We start from the raw sequence: 27,156 nt of genomic DNA on the forward strand, positions 1-27,156 counted from the left end.
ACGGGGTTTCACCGCGTTAGCCAGGATGGTCTCGATCTCCTGACCTCAGGTGATCCACCCGCCTCGGCCTCCCAAAGTGCTGGGATTACAGGCGTTAGCCACCGCCTCCAAGTTTGCTTTTGATCAACATCCTCTGTGATTTCAGCGTGGTGTTGTAAAGGACTATGGACTAGAAACCAGACATGGGGTCTAGCTCTAGACCAGACATTTGCTGACACTGAGAACTCACTTCCTTATCTCTTGGCAAGCATCTCATAGAGTTGTGAAGATCCCAAAAGATAATCTATATGAATCCTAGGTCTGTGTGTGCAGTTATTTCAGTGCATAAATGCTTATAATTCTGCATTTTAATAGCTATGTGCCTAATACTATAATATTTGATCATTTATTAAATACTAAGTTTACTTATTTAATAATTAAATACTTAGTAACATTTTAATAGTTACGAACGTCTGCATTTTAAATTTAGTACTGTATGGAGTATTCACTGAACTATATTGCATCCTTTTAAAACGGCCAAACTATCATTTTGTTTCATGATTTTTAAAAATTAATCGATGGCTAAGTACTATAACTAGGTTCTACTCACTAGATGTGTAAGGAAGTGTCCTCAGAAAAACAGGAATTGATAGAGTTGTCAAATAGATTCACACAAGTGAGAGGAAATTATCTTCCTATCAAGAAAAAAAAACCCTACAAAATAAGATGGTGGGATGATAATGAGATATTGTCCCTGTATATTTATATTGAGAAAATGTGAAATCTGCAAAGTGTTATGAATACCTTTTTTTCTTTTTTGAGACAGAGTCTCGCTTTGTCGCCCAGGCTGGAGTGCAACTGGTGTCAACTCAGCTCACTGCAACCTCCCACTCCCGGGTTCAAGCAATTCTCCTGCCTCAGCCTCCCAAGTAGCTGGGACTGCCAGCGCGTGCCACCACACCCGGCTAATTTTTGTATGTTTTTAGTAGAGACGAGGTTTCACCATGTTGGCCAGGCTGGTTTCGAACTCCTGACCTCAAGTGATCCACCCGCCTCGGCCTCCCAAAGTGCTGGAATTACAGGCGTGAGCCACTGCACCCAGCCAATACTTTTGATAGAAAAAAAAAAAATCAGAGGAAATTAAAAATTCTTTATCGGGGACCAGACATAGTTTTAAAATAATAATAATTATAATAACAAAGCAGTTGAAGTTGCGTGTCAGGAGCGCGTCCTCTCTCTCCAGCGGTAAGGGTATCTAATTATAATAATTAAGTCCAAGTGACCTTGCCTTCTTTAGGCAAACAAAGTCGGGAACAAGTTGCAACTCATTTTCAGAAAAAATCCTCAAGTCCTCTGCCCACGGCGGAAAGGGCGGCGGGTCCGCCGAGCCTGGGTGGCCTCCCGAAGGGTCGCCTCTCGCCCAGCTCCTGGCAGGGGCGCGTGGGTCCTGGCCCGGGGACTGCAGGGCCGCGGCGGGGCGGGCAGGGTCAGCTGGGCACATAGTTTCTCGGAATCCACCCTCCCGGACCCCCGCAGCCCTGTTTCTCCTCCCCTCAGCCCACCTTCTCTGCCCACCTCCTACCCGGAGCCGGGGCGGCGGCCGCGGTCAACCCGGCCTCCCCGACTTGGGGTCCGCGTGCGCCGGGTCCCGGAGGCCAAGCTGGGCGCCCCCGGGGGAGGGGTCTGGGTGACGGGGCCAAGCCGGGGCGGGACGGGGCGGGGCGGGGCGCAGCCGAGGGGTGTGTCCGAGGACGGCTGGAGGGAGGGGCGGCAGGACTCCAGGAGCGGCGGGGCCAGGGCATCGCGGACTCGAGTCCCGCGGAGCGTTCCAGGCGGGCGCGCGGCTTTCTCCCCAGACCCACCGAGTGGCGGCGGAGGCGAGATGCGCGGGGGCGTGCTCCTGGTCTTGCTGCTGTGTGTCGCCGCGCAGTGCCGGCAGAAAGGTGAGCCCGGCCCGGGTCCTAGGGTCCCTGTCCCCTGCAGGCGGGCAGGCGGGGGCGGCCGCGGACAAAGCCCGTCGCGTTGGGGCTGCTGGAGTCCGGGCGCGCATCCTGATCCACCTCGGAGTGGGTGTCTCGGCCACGTGGGTCTCCCGCGCTTGCCGGGGAGGGCTGGATGGGGACGCCGCTCCTGGCGGACGCTGCCCGCTCTTTGCAGGCTTAGGCTTTAACCTCCTCGGGCTTTGGGGGTCGTCCAGCCTCGCCTCTGGCTTTTGCGGGACTTCGCGACCCAGGAGCGCCATCTACGCGAGCAGTGCTGGGGGTGGCGGGAGCGGGGCGCCCGGAGCGGGGCGCCGGGGGTTGCTTTTAGTGCCCCGGCTGCGCGGGCGGGGGTGGCGGGGCTGTTGGCCGGGCGCGGGGGATGAATGGAGAAAGAGCTCTCCCGAGTCGCCCTCATTGTCCGGCTGCGCAAGCTGGGTCGCCGCGGCCGGGAAAGGGCGGATTCCTCGGGGCCCCTGGCAGCCAAGCGGGCTAGTGGGGAGAGACGCGGCGAGAAGGGCGCCCCTAGCCAGCCGTCCCGGGCAGGGGGACCCGCAGGCGGCGTCCAGGGCACTGATGCGCCTTCCCGACCCGCGCTTTTTGTGCGGTAGGCGAAGTGGCCAAACCCGCTCATTCACGGGATTGACCGTGGGCGCGCCGGGGCGAGGGACCAGCGGAGAAGGGAGCACCTTGCATGCGCGTTGCAAGGATTGAGAAGAGAAACTCAGAGCGAATTTTCATTTTCTGTTTTTGCGGGCGGGCGGAGAGAGAGAGAGAGAGAAGAAAGAAAGAGAGAGAGAGAAAGAGAAAAGAAAGAAAGAGAGAGAAAGAAAGAAAAAGAAAGAAAGAATTCTTTTCCCTTTTGGGGGACAACCCTAGTCACCCACGCCACCCCTAGAGCTGTCTTCGCAGCGTGGCTTCGTGTTGGCTAGGCAGTCACAAATATTTGTTGAAAACATCTTAATGTATGCAGCACATGACAATGGGCGTATTCCCACGAATACAAACTTCATTAAAAAAAAAAATTCGAGTCAAAAGTAGTGGGCGGAATTTGCAGTGCCCTCGTGGGAAACGTGTGTTTGGGCATTGTGCTGAGTTGTGAGCTCTGCAGAAACGCGACCATCTCATTCATTCAAGCATTCATGATGGAAGCACTGGACCGGAGCTGGAAACGCAGCATTGAATAGCTGCGAGTCTGCTGCGCAGAGCCAGGCTGGGAAGAGGGAATTTACATAGTTATCAGCCAGAAGAAAGGAGCCTTTGGAGAGGGAGAGGAGCCTTAAAGGATTGCGAGGGGACTCCTGTCTATCAGGCTGCTGAAGGTGAACAAGTCCCGGTTTCCCACAGGGTAGAGAAAGAGCAGCTTGCCTCAGCTTATTGTTCCCCGAAATTGAAAGTCTTAGACTGAAGAGATGGCCTGAAGGTTGTCCTGGCCCCTCGGGGCTCGGCACTTGGCCTGGCGGTTATGAGTGGTTTTTGGAGAAAGTGGGACCTCATGGGGCTTTCCTGCTTTGAGATGCTGCGGAAAACCTCCCAGGGCAGGAGCCCTTTAATGTTTCATATCGCATTCCCTGTTTGCCTTTTTGCCTTCCGCACCCCACCAACCCTCACCCTTCCTAACTAGCCTCCTTGAGCAGTTTTGATTTTTTTTTTTTTTTTTTTTTTTGCAGTCTCCGGGCTGCAGGCAGGAGTGGAGTGGCGCCATCTCGGCTCACTGCAACCTCCGCCTCCCGGGTTCAAACAATTCTGCCTCAGCCTCCCGAGTAGCTGGGACTACAGGCGCGTGCCACCACGCCCGGCTATTTTTTTTTTTTTTTTTTTTTTTGTATTTTTAGTGGAGACAGGGTTTCACCATATTGGCCAGGCTGGTCTCAAACTCCTGACCTCGTGATCAGCCCGCCTCGGCCTCCCAAAGTGCTGGGATTGCAGGCGTGAGCCGCCGCGCCCGGACTGATTTTTTTTTTTTAAGAAACGATTTTGTGCCCCATGAATAGCATGAATGATTAATAAAGTGTGTGTTTTGGTGATAATACAATAATCCTGACCTGCAAATCACCTGCTAGTTAGTTGTCTGGTGTTATTTTTAAAAATAACTTATTATCTATTGACATTCAGATTGTTAGACGTTCCCTGTCATTTCTGCAGTCTCTCTGGGTTACCTTACAGCTCATAGTATATGACCCGATGGCTCACTTTCCTTTGAAATATAATGAGTTTCAAGTGAGCTCCTCCTAAGTATTGAATAGGAGGTATTGTGTTTGTAAAAATAATGTGTTAAATTCATAGCTGGCAATCACATAAAATTATGATTGCTTCATCACTTTTGTTGGAAACCATCCCTTCTTTTTTTCTAAAATAGACAATTCTAAGGACAGAAAAAAATCTACGAGTAAAAGAAAATTCACTTCATTCTCATATATGACATAGTATTCAAATTTAGCAAGTATGTGCTCCACAGTAAAGTATGCATGCCTGAATGGATTTCAGAGGTGCGTTTTTCTTTTCTGTCGCTGTATTCTCTAAGGGCCCATGAAAAATATTGATTGTAGCAGTTGGAAACAAGGGTATGTGTAATAGAAGCCTCACTGCCCACCTCCTACATAGCCTAGACTTTAGTCCATTCTTTTTTTCCTTCTTCTTTTCCAGACATTAAATATGAAGCCTACATCTGTAGTTAATCTAGCGTGATTGAGAATTCAAATGCATCAAGAATATTAGAATAAATACATATACTGATCTTCAGTGTCTTGTGCCACTGCTTTATAATTGCACTGCTTTATAAACTCATATAAAATGTTTCTGGGACCATTTATTTCAGGGTAATGATCCTTGAAACGCCCTACCGTTTTATACTAATTCATTCATAAAATCCTATGGATATTCATTTTCGTGTACAGTAAATTGTTATGGGGAAATAACACAAGCTCTATCTTTAAGCTTCAGGTGTTTAATTCTCTGGCTTTACTAGCTATGGCAAATTGGGGACATAACGTGTATTTTAGTTTCACTATCTGTAAAATGGGAATAATAATAGTGCCTACCTGAAAGGGATGTTAATGATTAAATGAAATAATGTGAGAAAAGTTGTTAGACCAGTATCTAGTACAGAGTTAACCCTCAACAAGCAAGTTTATTTATGTTCATCACTGTTACTATTTTATAAAGAACTATATATTTTTAAACTATATTCTCCAAAATGCATAATTGTTTAGAAATTTGAAGTCTGGATTTGGAATCAAATAGTCTTGGGCTCAAATGCCAGACCTGTCACTTTAATTAGCTATGGCCATGGCTAAGTTTCTTAACTTCTCTGAATGTCAGCTTTCTATCTATAAAATGGATAGCATTGATACGATTAAATAATATGTGAAAAATATTAGCACAGTGTAGGGCATGTCATAGGTACTGAGTGCATGATGGTTATTACTGTTACGCCTATTGTACTTGCTCATCATCCTGGACATCATCTCTCTTTCATTGCTGAAATCCATTTGGTCATTGAGACTTATTGATTTTACCTCCTGAAAATCTGTGCAGTCTCTTTCCCGTTTTTTTTTTTTTTTTTTTTTTTCTTTTTTTTTTTTTTTGAGACAGAGTCTCGCTCTGTCGCCCAGGCTGGAGTGCAGTGGCGCGATCTTGGCTCACTGCAAGCTCCACCTCCCAGGTTCATGCCATTCTCCTGCCTCAGCCTCCCAAGTAGCTGGGGCTACAGGTGCCCGCCACCACGCCCGGCTAATTTTTTGTATTCTTTAGTAGAGACGGGGTTTCACCGTGTTAGCCAGGATGGTCTCGATCTCATGACCTGGTGATCCACCCACCTCGGCCTCCCAAAGTGTTGGGATTACAGGAGTGAGCCACTGCACCCGGCCTCTTTCCCATTTTTTATTCTCACTGCTGGCTAGACTTAGGAATTGTTTGTTTTTCTCAGGTTGTTTGTTTTTCTCAGGAAATAGTGTGATGGTTCACTCAGCAGGCCAGCAGCCTCACCTGTTCTCCCTCCTCAGCAGTGCCATCACTGTGATGTTTCTAGAAACACCATCTCGATAACCGCTCCTACTCTTGTTTAAAATTCTTCCCATTTCTCACCGTTTCTTTATCAAATTACTTAATGTTCCCCAGTGTGACTTACTTTCCTTCATGTTTAAGCAAGTGGTCTTCTTCCAAGGTGTGCCCTTTTCACTCCACATCCTTCTCCAGGGCCCACCGTATAAGTTTAGATTATGTGCCCCAAACCCCTCACTTTATAAGATGCACAAAATGACAGTGTCCTGCTGTGTCACATTGAGGGTAAAGCAAGGAGGCTGGGACCCCAGCTGGCCTACTGTCTCAGAGCTGAGAGGCATAATCTGGGATACGTCTGCACCTATTTGTAGCTAACTAATGTTTCCTGGCACATGGGCTCTTAAGTGCCAGACACATCTTTCATTTGGGTTCTAAAGAACCCTGGAAAATCTTCCCAGCTCTCTCTCTGCTGAAGTATTTGTTAGACAACCTTCCCTGTACTCATAGGGCTTTCCCTGCTCAATGCTATTGTCTTGCCTGTCATGGGGCCAATGACTTATCTGGCTCACCTTCTCTCTCGGCCTTGTCAAGGTCAGGGACTGTTTTATGCATATCTGTTCATTGCTTTGCAGTGTTTCTAGCAGTTAGTAGCCACTTCTTGTTGTTGAGCTAAGTTGAAATGAACATCTTTATTTAGGAATCAAGTAACTTTAAAAATATTTTGAATAGCTGGGCGCAGTGGCTCACGCCTGTAATCCCAGCACTTTGGGAGGCCGAGGCAGGTGGGTCACATGAGGTCGGGAGTTCAAGACCAGACTGACCAACATGGAGAAACCCCATCTCTACCAAAAATCCAAAATTAGCCAGGCGTGGTGGTGGGCGCCTGTAATCCCAGCTACTCAGGAGGCTGAGGCAGGAGAACTGCTTGAACCCTGGAGGCGGAAGTTGTGGTGAGCCGAGATCGTGCCATTGCATTCCAGCCTGGGCAACAAGAGTGAAACTCTGTCACACACAAAAAAATGTGTGTGTGTATATATATATATATATATGTGTGTGTATATATATATATATGTATATATATGTATATATATGTATATATATATAAAATACATATATGTGTGTATATATATATAAAATACATATATGTGTGTGTATATATATATTTTAATAGATAATCCACATTTATGGTATGAAATGCAAAAGGTACTATAGGTAGAAAAAAGTTAAGACTTGGCTTTTTTACTCTCTTTTGAGGTAACCACTGGCTTTAGTTTTTTGGGTAAGCGTCTAAAGATGTTTCTTCAGGTAACTTTTAAAAGCAAGCTACATCATAAAATCTACTTCTTCCCTATTAGTGTAAGAGGGACACCAGTGATTTTCTGACAAAACCTGGATGCATGGAACAGTATCCCTCTGTCCACTGCCCTCCCCTCATACTAACTTCTTTACTGGACCTTGTGCAGGATATTAACACATCACTTAGTAAATGTATATACTTGCAAACTTTTCACCTTGCAACTTGTCCTTCCAAGTAGGGCTTTGACAGAAAGGTATTGTTAGAGCAGTGTTTCCTAGATCTTTTGGGGTTTAAAAACTTGATTGATTTCATGGCATTGTACTACTTCTAAAAGTATTGTTTACTATAGTATTAATAAGCTATTTTTAAGCCATAGAGAATTTTAAAAAATATATTTTAGAATTTTAAGATTTATGATATAGAGAAGTTGAGTTTGAGAACAATTCTATTACACGTTAAGGATAAGTTAATGTATTGACCAATAAGCATGACTTATTACTGGAACACTATGGCAGGTACAGAAAATATGTATTTAAAAAAATTTCTAATGAAGAAGTTAAGTCTACACCTTGAATACAGAAATTAATTGATAGCGACTGGACAGAACTCTGGAACTCAGACCTTAGCGGAAGTTTTTCGTTACATTCTTCAGAAATATTTGGATTAACTAGATAAACTATCGTCTCCTAAGAATGATGTATGTAGTTACTTACAAGTTTGCCAATAATTCTTTTACTTGTTTTATTTCTAAAATATCAATATGCATCCATGGACAATTGAATAAACCAAGGCATTGCAAAATTAACGAGGAGAAAAAACACTTCATAGAAGTAATTTAGTTAAGGTCATGAACTTTGGTTCTGTTGGAACACGTCTGTCAGGGAGCTATTTCAGCATAAAACGCCACACGATAGCTGGATTCATTGTATTTTCATGTCCTTTATACTGGGCGTGACAGTGCCCAGAGTAACCATTTGATAATAAATAGCACAGAATCTTCCCACTTGTGTCTTTGTTTTCTCAAGGCTGGCTCAGGAGAGCTTTCTTTGGGTTAACTTGTTCCTCATCTTGCTTGGGGGCAGGAGGCAGACAATGGAGGCAGAGAGATTCCAAATCAGCTTGGGTAGATAACATTCTTGCCTAGGTAAGCATTTATCTCGAAGTGTTAATTCAGAAATGGTGGCAGAGAAATACCACTGTGAAATCACCAGTGTGACTTCAGTGTGCGTGCACTTTTTTTTTTAAATCAACCATTTGAAGTTTGAATCTCTTCATTCCAGAAGTTATCTTTGAAGTCTGATCTGCTGGCCCAGCAGGCAGTATGACTGACATTCTTGTGCCAGAGAACCTCCTGTATTGCTGGTGGGAATGTCAAATTTAGATCAATGAGTATTTATGGAAAGTGCCATCTTTTCTCATTCCCGAAAGTATTTCCTGCATCTTGTTCCATTGCTCCATAGTTTCCTGCCAGAACTTCAGGAGATTCTCTATGACAATAGCAGTGTTAAAGAAGATGCTTAAATTTAGCAGATGATTTTTAGTTAAAAGAGAACAATTAGAAGTGGGGGGGGGAGGGAAAAAAACCCTCACACCACAGTTGATTATGGTACACCATACTTTTTTCTTTGTTTTTCCTTTGACATGGAGTCTCACTCTGTTGCCCAGGCTGGCGTGCAGTGGCTCAATGTCTGCTGACTGCAACCTCTGCCTCCCAGTTCAAGCGATTCTCCTGCCTCAGCCTCCTGAGTAGCTGGGATTATAGGCGCCCACCACCACGCCAGGCTAATTTTTATATTTTTAGTAGATATGGAGTTTTGCCATGTTGGCCAGGCTGGTCTCGAACTCCTGATCTCATGTCATCCGCCTGCCTTAGCCTCTCAAAGTGCTGAGATTACAGGTATGAGCCACCATGTCCAGCCTACACCACACATTTAAATGTCTTCCAACCTTTTGGTAATGACAGAATTTTACCCACAACAAGTGGAATCTTGTTATCTCCAGCTCAGGACAAGGAATTCGTTCTTTCTCCAGATGGCTGCCCTCCCTGTTTCTCCTGTTCTTGGCATTCTTTTGGTTACCTAGGCTTCATTTTCTTTTCTGTTTTTCTTTTTCTGTATCCCCTTATCCAAATTGTCTCTCTTAATTTTGTTTCTTTCCTTGAAAAACTTCCTGATCTTTTTGTTTTAGTTTCTCTCTGTTAGCACTGCAAATGCCACCAGCCTCTAAACCAGCTGCTATAGTGTAACTAGCCGCTTTTTTTTTTGGTGGCGGGTGGGGGGATGGAGTCTTGCTCTGTCACCCAGGCTGGAGTGCAGTGGCGTGATCTCGGTTCACTGAAACCTCTGCCTCCTGGGTTCAAGCGATTCTTCTGCCTCAGCCTCCCGAGTAGCTGGGATCACAGGTGCGCACCACTACACCCTGCTAATTTTTGTATTTTAGTAGAAACAGGGTTTTATCATGTTGGCCAGGATGGTCTCGATCTCCTGACCTTGTGATCCACCCACCTTGGCCTCCCAAAGTGCTGAGATTACAGGCGTGAGCCACCGCACCCGGCCAGCCGGCAGCTTTTTATCGGGTCTGTGATGCTAGCTCGTGTCCTTTCATTTAATCTAGTCCCACACTGCAGTTAGAGTAACCCCGCCAAAATACCGCCTTCATAATGTTCTCCCTCTGCTCCTGCCCACCTGCTATGGCCCTCAGTGACCCCTCCAAGTTCAGTCACCCTGCCCTTCTCCACACCTTTCTGTGGCTGAACTATTAGCTTCTATTGCAGGGGTCTCCTTCCTGTCTAACTGCACGTGGTATATTGACTTGCAGCTGTGTGATTTGGTTACATGACTCTCTCACCTGAAATGTACTCCCGTTTCCCACTGAAAACCTAACCTGACCACTCATGCACAGGCTGCAATATACCAACCCCAGGGCAGCCTCGATGTGATGGCCTGTTTCAACTGTCTCAATTCTGAATCTGCATTGTATTTTGTGATAAATTGGAGTTCCCACCCAGCCAAAGTTGCCATCCGGTCCTCTTTTGAATGGCTGGTCCAGAATGACATGAGCCAGTGTCAAAAAGAAGGGACATTTCTGTTTCGAAGATCAAAACCTTAGCTCCCAGCATTTCTTTGAATACACAGACAACTCCAGGGGGGTTCTAGCGTTAAAACCTGGGTCATTAGTAGCCGGAGGGCAGTAACACCGAGGAACTCCCCACAGGTAGTAAGGTTGCCTGAGCAGGCATAAAGCCGGTCCCTGGACTCTGGATAACAAACCCAGCCCAGGCCCCTCTCTGGGTATGTGGTCCTTCAGCCTCTTAGACTTTGTATCATCTAATCAAATGGATTGCAGTTGATTTGATCTGGGTAGGAACCAAAATCTGTGTTTCAAAAAAACTTTTCCCATTTTGTATCCAGAGGCACAAGAACCTTTCCAGTTGGTCTTCAAGCAGACCCTTTGGGTTTCTGTTTCAAATAGTTGTTTCCAGAACTCTTCCTGCCACTGCTTGCTTTCTGTCCTTGCTGCTGTGTCCTGTGATGGGCTAGCACTCTTTCCCCACCCCTCAAAATCCACAGTTTGTCTCTTCAGCCCTTTTATCTGAATCTCCAACTCTGCCATTTTTACCTTTGCTTTTGTACAAACTAAGTTTTTCCAACTCTTTGCAACTTCACCCCTGGCTTCATGGGCATACTTTTGTTCATTCTAGAAGTTTGGAGTGGGGAGAACTGGAGATAATGCATCCACATATGAATGCTTTTGGAAGCTCCCAGTGTTTTTCTTTAAAAGGGAGTTAGCTTTTTTTTTTTTTTTTTTTTTTTTTTTTTTTGAGACAGAGTCTGTCATCCAGGCTGGAGTGCAGTGGCATGGTCTCGGCTCACTGCAACCTCTGCCTTCCGGGTTCAAGCAATTCTCTTGCCTCAGCCTCCTGAGTAGCTGGGAATGGCCTGTCACCACACCCAGCTAATTTTTGTATTTTTAGTAGAGACAGGGTTTCACCATGTTGGCCGGGCTGGTCTTGAACTCCTGACCTCAAGTGATCTGCCTGCCTCAGCCTCCCAAAGTGCTGGGATTACAGGTATGAGCCACCATGCCTAGCTAGGAGTTAGCATTTTATTTTTATATTTATTTTTTTGAGACAGAGTCTTGCTCTGTTGCCTAGGCTGAAGTGGTGGAGTGCAGTGGTGCCATCTCAGCTCACTGAAACCTCTGCCTCCCAGGTTCAAGTGATTCTCCTGCCTCAGCCTCTTGAGTAGCTGGGACTACAGGCACACACCGCCATGCCTGGCTAATTTTTGTATTTTTAGTAGAGGCGGAGTTTCACTATGTTGGTCAGGGTTGTCTCGAACTCCTGACCTCGTGATCCACCTGCCTTGGCCTCCCAAAGTGCTGGGATTAGAGGTGTGAGCCACTGAGAGAGTTAGCATTTTTTCTTTTCTTTTTTTTTTGTTTTTTTTATTTGAGACGGAGTCTCGCTCTGTCGCCCAGGCTGGAGTGCAGTGGCGTGATCTTGCCTCACTGCAAGCTCTGCCTCCCGGATTCACGCCATTCTCCTGCCTCAGCCTCCAGAGTAGCTGGGACTACAGGCACCCGCCACCACGCCCGGCTAATTTTTTGTATTTTTAGTAGAGACGGGGTTTCACCATGTTAGCCAGGACGGTCTCAATCTCCTAACCTCGTAATCTGCCCGCCTTGGCCTCCCAAAGTGCTGGGATTACAGGTGTGAGCCACTGAGAAAGTATTTTAGAGTTAACACCTCATTGGAGAGGAGAATAGTATTTCCTTATAGGAGTATTGTCATTTCTATTCAGTTTTTAAATTTTTTTTCATGCACTTGATCATTCATTTATTCACTCATTCATCCATGCACTGAAGACACTTTGGGACCTCCACTCCTCCAGGCCCTGGGTCAAGGATGTTCAAAGGTAGTGTGTCTGGAGAGCCCTGTTCTCGGCTGCCTTCCTCACTGTGAATCGAGGACACTTCTTGGCATTCTTAGTGTATTTGTTTTTGAAGTCCAAGGAACTGAAAAGTGCATATATCAAAAGGAGTTTTCTGGCCGGGGGCGGTGGCTCACGCCTGTAATCTCAGCACTTTGGGAGGCCGAGGCGGGTGGATCACGAGGTCAGGAGATGGAGACCATCCTGGCTAACACAGTGAAACTCCGTCTCCACTAAAAATACAAAAAATTAGCCGGGCGTGGTGGCGGGTGCCTGTAGTCCCAGCTACTCAGGAGGCAGAGGCAGGAGAATGGCGTGAACCCGGCAGGCGGAGCTTGCAGTGAGCCAGGATCACGCCACTGCACTTCAGCCTGGGTGACACAGTGAGACTCCGTCTCAAAAAAAAAAAAAAAAAAAGGAGTTTTCTCCATAAGAAATGATGATCAAGTAAGGAGTTAAAGTCATAGGAGTGGACATTGCCGTCTACGTTCTGCTTGCTCATATTCATGTAAGTTAGGGGTGAAATGAGTAGTCCAGGTCATGGGCCGAGGAAAGCGGGGGAGGAGGGGCAGAGGCGTGCAGTACTGGCTGGCTGCTTTATTGGAGGTGCGGGGTCAGCTTCTACATCATATGCCACTGTTGGTGGGTGGCTGTTTCCCTTAGGCTTCCTTTCTTCCATGGAGAACTCAGAGTCACCTGCTTGGCCAGCACTTCTGTGTGTGTCAGAAGAGCAGACTCAAACAGTGACACAGAAGTTCCCTCTGTGGGCTGCACATTAAATTTCAATAATATCAATACCCAGGTCTTACTCCCAGGGATTATAGTGTGTCCGGTCTGGGGTGGGGGTCCTATCATTTGCATTTTAAAAATGCTTCTGGCCGGGCGCGGTGGCTCATGCCTGTAATCCCAGCACTTTGGGAGGCCAAGGCGGGCGGATCACGAGGTCAAGAGCTCGAGACCATCGTGGCCAACATGGTGAAACCCCGAATCTACTAAAAATACAAAAATTAGCTGGGAGTGGTGGTGCACACCTGTAGTCCGAGCTACTTGGGAGGCTGAGGCAGGAGAATCGCTTGAACCCAGGAGGTGGAGGTTGCAGTGAGCTGAGATTACGCCACTGCACTCCAGCCTGGCGACAGAGTGAGACTCTGTCTCAAAAAGAAAAACAAAAAGCTTCCCAGGTGATTCCACTGTGCAGCCAGGGTTGAGAACCACTCAGTTAACATCATAAACTTTGTAGGTGAATGCAGTTTACACAGCAATGCAAGGAGGCAGGATCTGCCACCATCCCTCGCTTTGTCTGTAGGGTGCAAGTTGGGGCATTGATCCCGTCCTGCCCACCACAGCCCACAGGCTAGTGCTCTGTACATAACAAATGTGGAATACTTGGGTCCCAACTGACTCTCCTCATTTCATGTCTATTTTCTGATATTCCCACAGCTCTGTGAAGTGGGGATAACAACACCCACACATCTCAGAGCTGTGAGTAATCCCTGCACTTAGAGACCACGTTGGATCAGTGAAGTGGCTCAGGGAAAGCCAGTTTCTTCTGTGTCCCCATTGTCCCTTGTGTAATGTTTTTCACTTGGAAAGTTCTCATCTGATGGTTCATTGTTGCACTTGTGTTTAAATGGATTTCCCCACAGTTTAGTCTTGCTTTGCTGACTTGGTCATTCGCCAAGACCCTTCTTCTTTGAAAAATACTCTTGATCATGTATGACATTTAGAGTCCTCAAGTTTTGGGATAAAGTCTGGTGTTGCAGAATTGGGTGTTGATTGATCTGGTGTTGCACTGAATTGTTCATTCTTTAACGAATTCATCCAAAATTTAAAAAGTGTCCTCCATATTCAGGCATTATTCTGTGCCGCATCCCTTCTTTCTCAATGCCTTTAAATGGACAGGTCACAGGAGCCTTTTCTTTGGGATTATCTGGGCCACCCCCTTCTTCCCTTATACAACCTGCTGATCTCCTCTTGCACCTTCTCATGTCTGGCGACTCCAGGGTCTGGCTGTCTTTATTCACCTACTGCTCCTGTCCTCTTCTGCTCTTGTTTGTTTATTTATTTATTTATTTATTTTTTGAGATGAAGTCTCACTCTGTCGCCGAGGCTCGAGTGCAGAGGTGTGATCTCAGCTCACTGCAACCTCCGCCTCCCGGGTTCAAGCAATTCTGCCACCTCAGCCTCCCAAGTAGCTGGATTACAAGCACCAGCCATCATGCCTGGCTAATTTTTGTATTTTTGTAGAGATGAGGTTTCACCACGTTGGCCAGGCTGGTCTTGAGAACTCCTGACCTCAGGTGATCCACCTGCCTCGGCCTCTCAAAGTGCTGGGCTTACAGGTGTGAGCCACTGCGCCTGGTCTGCTTTTGTCTTTAGTAATTGATAATTCATTATGCACTTGCTTTTCTGGCCTCCTTCAGAAGTTTGCCTCAATATTTGGCTTATTATTTCTCTTCCACCCAACAAAACAAGCCATTTTCCTTTCCATATCCCTGTCACACTCAGACATACATGCACACACACACCCGTTACACATCTGTCTATATTGACTTACAGACCAGCTGCCTACCTGGCTTCCCTGCTACAGGCACTTGGAGAGGTATCGCACTGAACCCAACCGAGCAGAGCCAGAACCTGGGCCTGGGCCCGTCTGCAGGGTAGAGCAGGTTCTTCTGGAAGGGCCAGTCCAGCTGCAAGTGCTGGGATGAAGTCCAATGTAGCATGTAATGTAACAGTTTTCCAAGAGCCCAGAAAGCTGTTGACATTGGAAGTTCCCCCTGAGTTAATGGACTGTGAGGTTGACCGTGTCATGCCATCCCTGTTGAATTGCTTCAATGGCATCTCATTCTCTATTGAGTGGGACTTCTAAGGCCCTCTGTGGTCTGACCCTGCTCAGACCTCTCCACAGCCTCTTCTCCCACTGCTAACCACATCTTGACCATTCTGTGATATCTGTAGTTCCATCACGTGAGCTTTATTTCACCTATGGCACTCTGACTTACTCCAGCCCACCCTGTCATCCTTCTTATTGTTTCCATAGCAATTTCTTTGTACATCTGACCAGTACACCATTTTTCACCTATTTGTTGACTTGCCTGTCTCTCCTTAAGGGCCGAGAGTTTTGCCTATATTTGTTATGCCTAGCACAGTGCCTGACATACAATGTAGAGTCTGTAAATATTTGTTGAGTGAACAAATCCCAATACAGACAAGCAATGGAAATCTGTTAATAGTAGGTATTGGCTGGACGCGGTGGCTAACGCCTGTAATCCCAGCGCTTTGGGAGGCCGAGGTGGGTGGATCATGAGGTCAGGAGTTCAAGACCAGCCTGGCCCACATGGTGAAACCCTGTCTATACTGAAAATACAAAAATCAGCCAAGCGTGGTGGCGGTCGCCTGTAATCCCAGCTACTCAGGAAGCTGAGGCAGAGAATTGCTTGAACCTAGGAGGCGGAGGTTGCAGTGAGCTGACATGGTGCCACTGCACTCCAGCCTGGCAACAGAGTGAGACTCCATCTCAAAACAAAAACAAACAAACAAACAAACAAAAATAATGGGTATTATTTAGAGACCAGACAGACGGACAGAGGGGGTTAGGGCAGTCACTAGTGAGGAAGCAGAGCGAAGATCCGCTGGGGAGGGGCAGGGGCTGGCTCCAGAAGGCTAGGAGACCTCAGTGGGTCACCCAGGCAGGATTTTTTTTTTTTAAGACAGAGTCTTACTCTGTCACCCAGGCTGGATTGCAGTGGCACAATCTCGGCTCAATGCAACCTCCACCTCCTGGGTTTAAGCGATTCTTCTGCCTCAGCCTCCCTAGTATCTGGGACTATAGGCACCCACCACCATGCCTGGCTAATTTTTTTTGGTATTTTTAGTAGTGATGGGGTTTCGCCATGTTGGCCAGACTGGTCTCGAACTCCTGACCTCAGGTGATCCACCACCCATCTATCTCGGCCTCCCAAAGTGCTAGGATTACAGGTGTGAGCCACCACACCAGGCCTCAGGCAGGATTTAAAGGTGGAACAAGGAAGAATCCAGGTAACTAGACTAAGAAAGAGAATGGATAGAACTTTTGGAACCAAGGCCTCTGCTCACATTATTTTTTTTATTTTTTATTTTTGAGATGGAGTCTCGCTCTGTCGCCCAGGCTGGAGTGCAGTGGCACGATCTCAGCTCACTGCAAGCTCCGCCTCCTGGGTTCACACCATTCTCCTGCCTCAGCCTCCCGAGTAGCTGGGACTACAGGCGCCCGCCACCATGCCCGGCTAATTTTTTGTATTTTTAGTTCACCATGTTAGCCATGATGGTCTTGATCTCCTGACCTCGTGATCCGCCTGCCTCGGCCTCCCAAAGTGGTGGGATTACAGGCGTGAGCCACCGTGCCTGGCCGGCTTCCACTCACATTCTAAACCAGAATACAAGGTCAGGAACAAGCCAGCAGCAGAAACAAGAAGTTCAGACACTCTCTGCACTCATGAGTGGAGTCCAAATATGGTTACAGAAAATCCACAGAATCTAGTAACCAGGAGGACCCTGATGACTTGAAGACATTATTAATTTGGCATGTTCTCATCTACCCAATCAATGCAAAGAAGAAATGGATTACATTTTTTGTAATAGGATTATTTACTGATGATGAATATTCCATTCAGCCTTAAAACTTACATTATACTCAACAAAAACTTATTTCTAGATTTAGAGCCATGGATCTCTAGCCAGAAATTCATTAACACACATAGTCAACAAGTATTTGTTGAGTATCTAGAAAGTGCCATACAGGTGACAGGTGGACCTTGTACTCCAGACCCCAGTGCTAGGAGTCAAGCATGGGAAGTGTCCAAGAATCCTACTAAGTGTGTTCCTCAGTTCAGATTTGGGAGCGATTTCTGTTTCTGAAAGTCTCAGACACCTGTATCACTCCACTTATTGCTGTGGGATAGTATCATCGTCAACAGAAAGAGAATTGTAATTAAACACTACATTTCTACTGCATGAAGTCTCCTTTTAAAGAATATGACTTCAAAATACTCTAATGTGACTGCAGACTTGTTGGCATTTGCTGAGTAGTGATATTTTTACATATAGTAGAGGTTTTTTTTTTTTTTTTTTTAAGGGAACTCTACCTGCATGGCTTTAAAGGGCTTTCTTTAAGTGAGAGAACAGCTGTTCTCCTCCAGGCGTTCTGGGCTAAGGCCTCCTTCTCCTCTCAGGAACAGAACAAAGGCATACAGAATTTATGTCATAGATGGATTTTTGTTTGATAAAAATCACTTATTACTAAACAAAAGAATGGCCCATTCTCTTTAGAAATATGAGCATAACATCTCCTGTGTCTTTAGTGGTTTCCAACTTTGTTGGTTTACTTTTAATTATTATAATTGACTGAATTTAAATGGGCCGTGTTTTATATAATCAAACTTTCCTTGAAAATGTGTGTATAAGATGGTTATTGGTAAAGGGAATCATTTCAAATTCAATATTAAAATAAATCCAAAATAATATTTGAAGGAATCAGCTAATAAAGAAAATAACCCTTTGGTCACTGTTGTAGGGGCCAGATGTGGTCACACCTATAATCTCAGCACTTTGAGAGGCTGAGGCAGGAAGATCCCTTGAGCCCAGGAGTTCGAGACCAGCCTGGGCAACATAGGGAGACCCCCCCAACTCTACAAAAAAAAAAAAAAAGAAAGAAATTAGCCAGGTGTGGTGGCATGCATCTGTAGCCCCAGCTACTTAGGATGCTGAAGCAGGAGGATCACTTGAGCCCAAGAGGTCGAGGCTGCAGTAAACTATGATTGCACCACTGTATTCTAGCCTGAGCCACAGGGTGAGACCCCATCTCTAAAAATAAAAATATAAATAAAACGTGTATCCACTTTTTGGTGGATAATGGAAGCCACTGAAGAAGATGGAGGTACACGAGGATTGGTTAGTCCCTACAATCTGACCACATAATCACAAGAGAATAACTTGGATCCAACACGCACTTCTGCAATACACATTATGAACATACCTTTACTAGCAAGCAGACTCATAACAAGTCCTAGGCCATATCCTTCAAACTGATAGTCACAGCTTTCTGTCTTTTTGGGTATTCAGACTTCTCTCTTGGTGATTGGCCGCCTTCCTAATGCTGGATACAGGACATTTCAGGGATCAAGCATCAGGTTCCATCAAATTCCTTCAGGATGTGAGTTTCAGGCCACATAAATTTATACCACTTACTTACAAGAGTGAGGAGAATCTCTGTTTTAACAGTTTTATTGTAGTATAATTTACATACCCTAAACTTCTGCCAATTGTTAAGTGTACAGTTTAATGTTTTTTAGTAAATTTAGAGTGCTATACAATCACAGTCTGGTGTGAACCTTTCCAAGACTGCAGAAAGTGTCATCATTTTCATTTGTGCCCAGAAATCTTCTGCTGTCTGTACTTTGGGAAGTGCCTGTTCTGGAAATTTCATATACATGGAGTCATACAAAATGGAGTCTTTTTTTTGAGACGGAGTCCAGCTCTGTCATACCCCAGCTCTGTTGCCCAGGCTGGAGTGCAGTGGTGTGATCTTGGCTCACTGCAGCCTCCACCTCCCGGGTTCAAGTGATTGTCCTGCCTCAGACTCCCGAGTAGCTGGGATTACAGGCACCTGCCACCACCCCTGGCTAATTGTTGTATTTTTAGTAGAGGCAGGGTTTCACCACGTTGTCCAGGGTAGTCTAGAACTCCTGACCTCAAGTGATCTGCCAGTCTCGGCCCCTCAAAGTGCTGGGATTACAGGTGTGAGCCACCTCACCTGACCAAAATGGAGTCTTTTGTGTGTACTTCTTTCACTTAGTATTTTCTAGGTTCATCTATTTTGTAACATATATCAATAATGTTCTACTTTATTGCTGAATGGTATTCCAATGTGTAGATAGAGCACATTTTATTTATTCAGTCATCCGTTGATGGACATTTTGATTGTTTTCAGGTTTTTGGAGCTATCAAGAAGAATGCTGTAAACATTCACATACAATTCTTTGTTTAGATATAGGTTTCATTTCTCTTGAGTGAAATTCCTAGGATTAGAATATGGGTCGTGTGGTAAGTTTGTGTTTTCCAAAGTGTCTGCACTGTTTTACAGCCCTACCAGCAGTGTCTGAGTGTTCCATCTTCCCCACATTCTTACCAACACTATGCATTACCTGATGATAGACATACAGTGACTTCAAAGTGGTATCTCATGGTGTTATTTTGTATTTCTCCAATGATTAATGACATTGAGCATCTTTTCAGATGCTTCTTAGCCATTCATATATCTTTGGTGAAATGTCTATTCAAGTATTTTGCCCAATTTTTAATCGAGTTGTTTATATTCTTAGTTAAGAGTTTTGCATATTTCCTGGATACAAAGCCTTTATCAGACATGTGATTTGAAAGTATTTTTCTCCCAGTCTGTTCTGTGCTTGTCTTTTTTTTTTTTTTTTTTTTTTTTTTGAGACAAAGTCTGGCTCTGTCGCCCAGGCTGGAACGCAGTAGTGTGATCTCGGCTCACTGCAAGCTCCGCCTCCCGGGTTCACGCCGTTCTCCTGCCTCAGCCTCCTGAGTAGCTGGGACTACAGGCGCCCGCCACCATGCCTGGCTAATTTTTTGTATTTTTTAGTAGAGACGGGGTTTCACCGTGTTAGCCAGGATGGTCTCTGTCTCCTGACCTCGTGATCTGCCCACCTCGGCCTCCCAAAGTGCTGGGATTACAGGCGTGAACCACCGCGCCCGGCCTATGCTTGTCTTTTTGTTTTCTTAATGGTATGTTTTGTAGTGCCATAGGTTTTTTTTATTTTTTGTTATTTTTATTTTTATTTTGATGAGGTCCATTTGATCAATTATTTTCTTTTGTGGGTTATTCTTTTGATGTCGTATTTGAGAATTTCTTTGCCTAATCCAAGATCGCAGATTTTCTTCTGGAAAGTTTATAATTTAGCTATTATGATCCATTTGAGTTAGCTTTTGTGTATGGTAAGGAGTCAGGATGTAAGTTCATTTTTTTCATATAGATATCCAGTGGTCCCAGCAACATTTGTTGAAAATTGCCTTCGCACCTTTGCCAAAAATCAAATGACCATAAATATAAGTATATATTTTTGGACTCTATTTTGTTCCATTGATCTATGCATCTGTTTTATGCTAATATCACACAGTCTGGACTTCTTTGGCTTTATAGTAAGTTTTGAAATAGGTAGTGTAAGTCATTCAACTTTGTTAACTTTTTCTAAAGTGCTTTAACTGTTCTAGGTCATTTGTATTTCCAATTGTATCAGCTTGCCAATTTCTCCAAAAAAAAAAAAGCCAGCTGAGATTTTGATAGCAATTGGATGGAACCTACAGATCAATTTAAGGAGAATTGCTGTCTAACAATATTGAATCTTCCCGTTCATGAATAAGAAATATCTTTTCATTCATTTAAATCTTCTTTAATTTCTCCCCCAGAATTTTTATAGGTTTTCTGTGAATAACATTTCTTTCATTGAATTTTTCTTGAATTTCTTTCATTCTTTTTTTTATTATTTTTTTTTGTTCAAGTATTTTGTTCCTTTTGAATAAAGAAGCCTGGTGTGGATGGAGAGCTGATCCAGCCCTTCTGTGGCTCTCCTGTTTCCAGGATCTCGTTATTACAATTTTGGCTGGTCCAGCTATCGGTTGCATGCACCCTACTGGGACTAAAACCTCAGGCTAGCCCAGCTGTGAGCTTTCCCCATTCATTTTCTACCAAGTTCACTACTTTTGCTGATAAGATCATTAGGCATGTGCTTCTGCTCTGCTCTGAATCAAGCCAGCCTTCTCCATCAGTGGAGCTGCTGGCTTTCACGGCTAGCCCTGCCTTAGGAAACTCCCCTGCCAACGGGCTGGGGTGAGAATGGAGCTGCCTCTGCTGGAAGGACGCTCTCTTCCACGCATCTTACCCAAAACTCTAGCAGCTTTTCCTAAAGAAAAGCTTCCCAGTTTGTTGTTTGTCTTAAGGTGATTTTCAGAGTCCTGAAATGGTTGCTTTTGAAAACTTTGTTCACTTACATAATTTTTTTGGGTGGGAGAGAATTTGTCAACTTCCTTATTATGCCATAGACAAAAGTTGCTCTATATTTTATATATATACACATATGGAATGGGGTGGGGGAGAGATAGAGAGAGAGAGAGAGAGAGAGTCTTACTTGGTCACCTAGGCTGGATTGCAGTGGTGTGATCACGGCTCATTGCAGCCTTGACCTCCTGGGCTCAAGAGATCTTCCCACTTCAGCTTCCTGAGTAGCTGGGACTACAGACACGCACTACCATGCCCAGCTAATTAAAAAAAAATTGTTACCCAGGCTGGTGTTGTACTCCTGGGCTCAAGCAGTCTTCCTGCCCCGACTTCTCAAAATGGTGGGATTACAGGTGTGAGCCACGATGCCCAGCTCTAAAATGTAATTGATATGGAGACCTTGACTACCATGAATTTCACCAGTGGAAATCTGTTTCCATTAGTCATCATGCCATTAACAATCCACTGATTTTACTAATATCCCATTGCTATATTCTCCCTGGTAATTAACAAAGTGCTGGTGTCATGGAGACAGAAAGAGCAGGGTGCCTCTGGAATGTGGGCAGTATTCCCGATTGGAGAACCACCAGCTAACTATCCAGGAAGACACATCACCTGTTTTAATACTAGCTGCTTAACCTGTGTCTCTCACACACACATATACCATACCACAGTCTATACTGAAGTATTTTCTTTTTTTTGAGACGGAGTCTCGCGCTGTTGCCTGGGCTGGAGCGCAATGGCGCGATCTCGGCTCACTGCAACCTCCGCCTCCCAGGTTCAAGCAATTCCCCTGCCTCAGCCTTCTGAGTAACTGGAATTACAGGCGCCTGCCACCACGCCTGGCGAATTTTTTGTATTTTTAGTAGAGATGGGGTTTCACTATGTTTGCCAGGCTGGTCTCCAATTCCTGACCTCATGATCTGCCCGCCTGGGCCTCCCAAAGTGCTGGGATACAGGCGTGAGCCACAGCGCCTGGCCTACTGAAGTGTTTTCAAGCTATTTAACTGGATTTTCACCTTTAGTCAAACCTCACTCAGTTAATGTCTCCAGTTTGAGTAATTGTCAGCACACTGAAGTAAAGGAGAATTCCGTGGGAATTGCAGTCCCTGAGAGGAAGCAGATGCCAAATTCAAAGAAGGGCTCTTTGGGCTGCTTGGGCCCATAGCCCCAGAAGCTGAAAGAGAGCTGGCACTCTCCTGGAAACCAATGAGGCCCTTAAACTTGCCAGCCTTCTTCAGAGCTGGAGCCTGGGGACTGGAGACAGGAAGGGGAGGGCTCCTGGAGGAGAAGGGGTAGAAAGTGCAACCCAGAACTGAAAGGGAGAAAATTCACTGTTCTGTGTGTACATCATAGTGGGGGGTGTAGTGAGGATAGACCATTTGAGTATTACCAGTTTGTTTTAAAAGAAAATACATTAAACAAGACTCGCATAAATGTAATTTAAGAGAGTAATCTATTAATGTGGTCCAGCCTGGGTTTTGATTCCTTCATTACCAAAGTGTGGACATAAAGTAAATTTTCTGTCACTGTATTATCATAATACAGATATAGGGAAGAACTTAGGAAATCAAAGGAAACAAATTTTTAATTTTTTAATGACAGCAGAGGAGAGACAGAGAGAGAGAGAGAGAGAGAGAGAGAGAAAGGTCCTGAGGCAACCAGGGAACAGCTTGTCAATTTCTACAAAAAAAAAAAAAAAAAACCAGCCAAGGGATATTGGGATATTGCTGGAATTGGATGGAATCTATAGATCAATTTGGGGAGAACTGCTATCTCACAATGTTGAATCTTCCTATCTACAAATAAGAATTATCTTTTTATTCATTTAGAACTTCTTTAATTTCTCGAAAAATGTTTATAGGTTTTCAGTGTAGTGGTCTTGAATTTATTTTGTTAAAATTTTTTTCCTAAATATTTTATTCTTTTTGAATAAAACTGAGAAATTTATAGTTCTGGGCACTGCCTGTGTGGATGGGGCCTGAACTGCACTGGTTTGACTTAATATATTGATTTCCCTGGTTGTTACTGAGTTGAACTTGTTCATATGTTGTGTCCTTAATTTTGGAACCCTTGAAGTTTTTCCTCTTAACAGTAAGCCAAAAACCTTTGTTTTAACTGAAGTACCACATTGCCTTTAAAAATAGTTGCCAAAGGTCTCCAAGACTTGAATGAAGAGTGAGGAATCTGGAGTTCTGGTTAAATAGTGACAGAAAGCTGCTGGAAGGAGTGAGAGCTTATGAAGCAGTCTGATGATCTTGTGCCAAGTTTGGCTGAATTGATTAAACTCAGGGTGTTTGAGCTGGAAAAAAGGTCCAGGAGATCATCTAATATCTTTTTTTTTTTTTTTTTTTTGAGACAGAGTCTCGCTCTGTCACCCAAGCTGGAGTGCAGTGGCGCAATCTCGGCTCACTGCAACTGCCTCCCGGGTTCAGGCCATTCTCCTGCCTCAGCCTCCCGAGTAGCTGGGACTACAGGTGCTTGCCACCACGTGCGGCTAATTTTTTGTATTTTTAATAGAGACAGGGTTTCACTGTGTTAGCCAGGATGGTCTTGATAATTTCTTGAACTCAGTGCAGCATCCCCTGGGAACTTGTTAAATCGAAGTATCTCAGCCCCACTCCAGACCTACTGCATCAGAATCTGCACTGGAACCGGATCCCCAGGCGATTTGTACATGTGAAAGTGGAGAAGCCCTTGGCTGGGCGTAGTGGCTCACTCCTATAATCCTGGCACTTTGGGAGACTGAGGTGAGCAGACTGCTTGAGCTTGGGAGATGGAGACGAGCTTGGGCAACGTAGCAAAACCCTGTCTCTACTAAAAATACAAAAAATTAGCCGGGCATGGTGGCACACACCTGTAGTCCCAGCTACTCCCGGAGGCTGAGGTGGGAGGATCCCTTGAACCCGGGAGGCGGAGGATGCGGGGAGCCGATATCGTGACACTGCACTCCAGCCTGGGCAACAGAGAGAGATTGTCTCAAAAAAAAAAAAAAAAAGTTGAGAAACCCTGCAGTAATTCTTATCTCTCTACCTTGTGCGTAATTAAATCTTAGTTATCAAATGTGTGAATGCTAAAGGGTCATCTTCCATCTACCTTAATGTTATGGTATTATTAATCAACCTTAGATCATGTTAGCATTTTTCCTAGCGCTGTTCTCACATTGTGCACACCTCTCTCAGAGAACCGTAACATCTTTTCCACCTTTGCCAGGACTTGCTGTGCTTGCACGTGGATTTTGGGGGAAAAGTGGAAGGTGCTGTATTGATCCCTACTAAACTTACTCTGGTTTTATTTTGGCCACTCTTGAGATTCCCCTAATTCCATGTACTTTTCACACATTTGATGCCTTTTTTTTGACCGAGTCTCGCTCTGTCGCCCAGGCTGGAGTGCAGTGGCGCGATCTCAGCTCACTGCAAGCTCCACCTCCCGGGTTCATGCCATTCTCCTGCCTCAGCCTCCCGAGTAGCTGGGACCACAGGCGCCCCCCACCATGCACGGCTAATTTTTTGTATTTTTAGTGGAGACGGGGTTTCACCGTGTTAGCCAGGATGGTCTTGATCTCCTGACCTCGTGATCTGCCCGCCTCGGCCTCCCAAAGTGCTGGGATTACAGGCGTGAGCCACTGCGCCCCGCCATTTGACGCCTTTTTAATACCATTATCTAAGTCAGGATTTAAAATATTGAACAAGGAAGTGTTGGCTACACAGCATGGAAAACCCAATTCTCTGCTCCTCAATTCAGTATACTTTATGTTGCTTGCGTCATTTTTAAAGACCGCTTTTTGGGAAAATATACTCCTTCCCAGGTTTTCCCCATGCGATTGCGCCTGTGCGGTGAATGAGCATGTGCTGCCACCACAGGAAATTGGTTCACATGGAGACCTTTGGGATGGCCAGCAGAAGAGACTGAGAAGTTGCTTGAGGGAAACCACGAGTCTGTATTATGATGTATGATGTATGTATGTAGCATGATATATGTAGCGTGGAGACCAAAAGAAACAGGGTTTAAGAAAGAGAGAAAGATCATTTTTGACAAAAGCTGCTGCAAGTTCAAGTGTACTGAAAGTAAGCTGCTTGTTGGGTTTGCCAAGATGGAAGCTATGGAGACCTTGCAAAGGGCATTCTTTTTTCTTTTTCTTTTTTTTTTTTTTTTCCGAGACAGAGACTCGCTCTGTTGACAGGCTAGAGTGCAGTGGCCTGATCCCAGCTCACTGCAGCCTCCGCCTCCTGGGTTCAAGTGATTCTCCTGCCTCAGCCTCCCGAGTAGCTGGGACTACAGGTGCGTGCCACCACGCCTGGCTAATTTTTTGTATTTTTAGTAGAAGTGGGGTTTCACCATGTTAGCCAGGATGGTCTCGATCTCCTGACCTCGTGATCCACCTGCCTCGGCCTCCCAAAGTGCTGGCATGAGCCACCGCGCCCGGCTGGCATTCTTAGTGATTAAAAGGAACAGCTTCTCAGTTGGAACTGAGTGAAGAGAGAATGTGAGGCAAAGAATTGGAGACAATGAAGACAATTCTTGTTATATACAGCCTTAATCTAGGAATAGCCTTTTGAAAAAGAGAAAAACTACCAGGTTCAAAGTATATGTGTTTATAAAGAGGTGGCTTCATTTCAGGGGGAAAATGGTACTAGAACTGAGAAAATATAGTGTTGTATCAATCCCAGTGAGAATGACACCAAAATAATTTAACTCTGTGCACCTGTGATCAGAGTGTTTTGTTGTTAAATATATTTGTCTGCCATTGGTGCATAAGGTAAAACGTAACTCAAATGATTTCTTTGTCTGTAAGATGACCCTTTAGATATGTACTGGAATAAAAGTAGCTCTAATCCTGTGGATCCAGCCACCTTGGGGTCTTCGTGCTGGTGTTCTGTTAGAGATGGTGATGCATTTGACATCTCAAGTGCCAAATGATTTGATCGGAGGTACTGGTCACTGGACATTTTTAAGGACAATTTCTTATTGCAGCTACCACTAGGCACATGCAGGACCAGTCATGTAAATTGAGGAGCCAGTGCAAAGTGAAAATGTGGGACTCTTGCTTTAAATTCTTAAACATTTCAACAGTTTCAGCATAGCACTAAACCAAAAGTGATTGTGCAGGTCACATACTCATGAAATGGTCCTCAGCACATGCCCCGGGATAGTGAAACAAGGATGCTAAAGTTTTAAAGCATAAGCAAGTAACATCTGTACAATCAAGTGCAGAAGTGGCAGAAGAAAGGGGAAGAAATAACTAAGACCTTCAGGGTTTTGTAGAAAAGTTCATGGCCTTTGAAAGTGTTCGGGCTGGTTAGAAAACTGGTGTTTTAAGTATTTAAATAAAGGATATAAATATTGCAAGTGTTATAAATGATATAAGTAAAATTTAATATAGCTGCATTTTAATCCAACAGTGTTGTCATTATTCAACTTAAAGGCTGCATTTGCTTTTTTATTTTTCACCTGTAAGGATTTAGGAGAGAGGTACAGTGACTTCTCAGGACACTGGGAATGGTATGAAATTTTAAATATGTTGCATATTGTGGTACTATTGTGTTTTGCCTAAGTGCAATAATAATTTTAATCAGGTAGAACATTTAAATTGTTGTCCTTGGATACAAAAGAGAAAACTGCTTCACGATGAATGAATTAAAGTTCTTTTCTCTGCAACTAAACTTGTATACTAAATGAAAAATCACAGAGTCATTGAATATGAGCATTTGAATGAACCATTGTGAGAGGAGTAGGCGGATACTGATAACATACTGTTTTTCTGCAGAAAATATTTGTGGTTAACTTGTTCATACCATGTGTTTCTCTTACAATCAAAACCTCTGTCTTTTTCAAGGACACCTTGAGCACATTGCTAGGGAAATGGAACTTTTAACAAAACCCTGCTAAATCTTTCTGCTTACCACCCCCTCT

The 27,156-nt window shown here is 44.8% G+C and overlaps 1 protein-coding gene across 4 annotated transcripts in view; it reads left to right on the forward strand.

Moving 5' to 3' along the window:
* Window positions 1–1,709: 1,709 nt before the first annotated feature.
* The window catches only part of LAMA1 (laminin subunit alpha 1), a 175,711-nt gene continuing 150,264 nt past the window's right edge, over window positions 1,710–27,156 (forward strand). For all 4 annotated transcript variants that reach the window (XR_010152023.1, XM_009433670.5, XM_001141549.7 and 1 more), the window contains exon 1: window positions 1,710–1,922. Coding sequence is in view for 3 of the 4 variants with exons in the window: in XM_009433670.5 (XP_009431945.4) it covers window positions 1,862–1,922 (61 nt within the window). In the remaining variant the exon portion in view is untranslated. The remainder of the gene's footprint in view (window positions 1,923–27,156) is intronic.

The sequence above is a fragment of the Pan troglodytes genome, chromosome 17 (genome assembly GCF_028858775.2).
Source record: "Pan troglodytes isolate AG18354 chromosome 17, NHGRI_mPanTro3-v2.0_pri, whole genome shotgun sequence".
NCBI lineage: Eukaryota > Metazoa > Chordata > Mammalia > Primates > Hominidae > Pan > Pan troglodytes.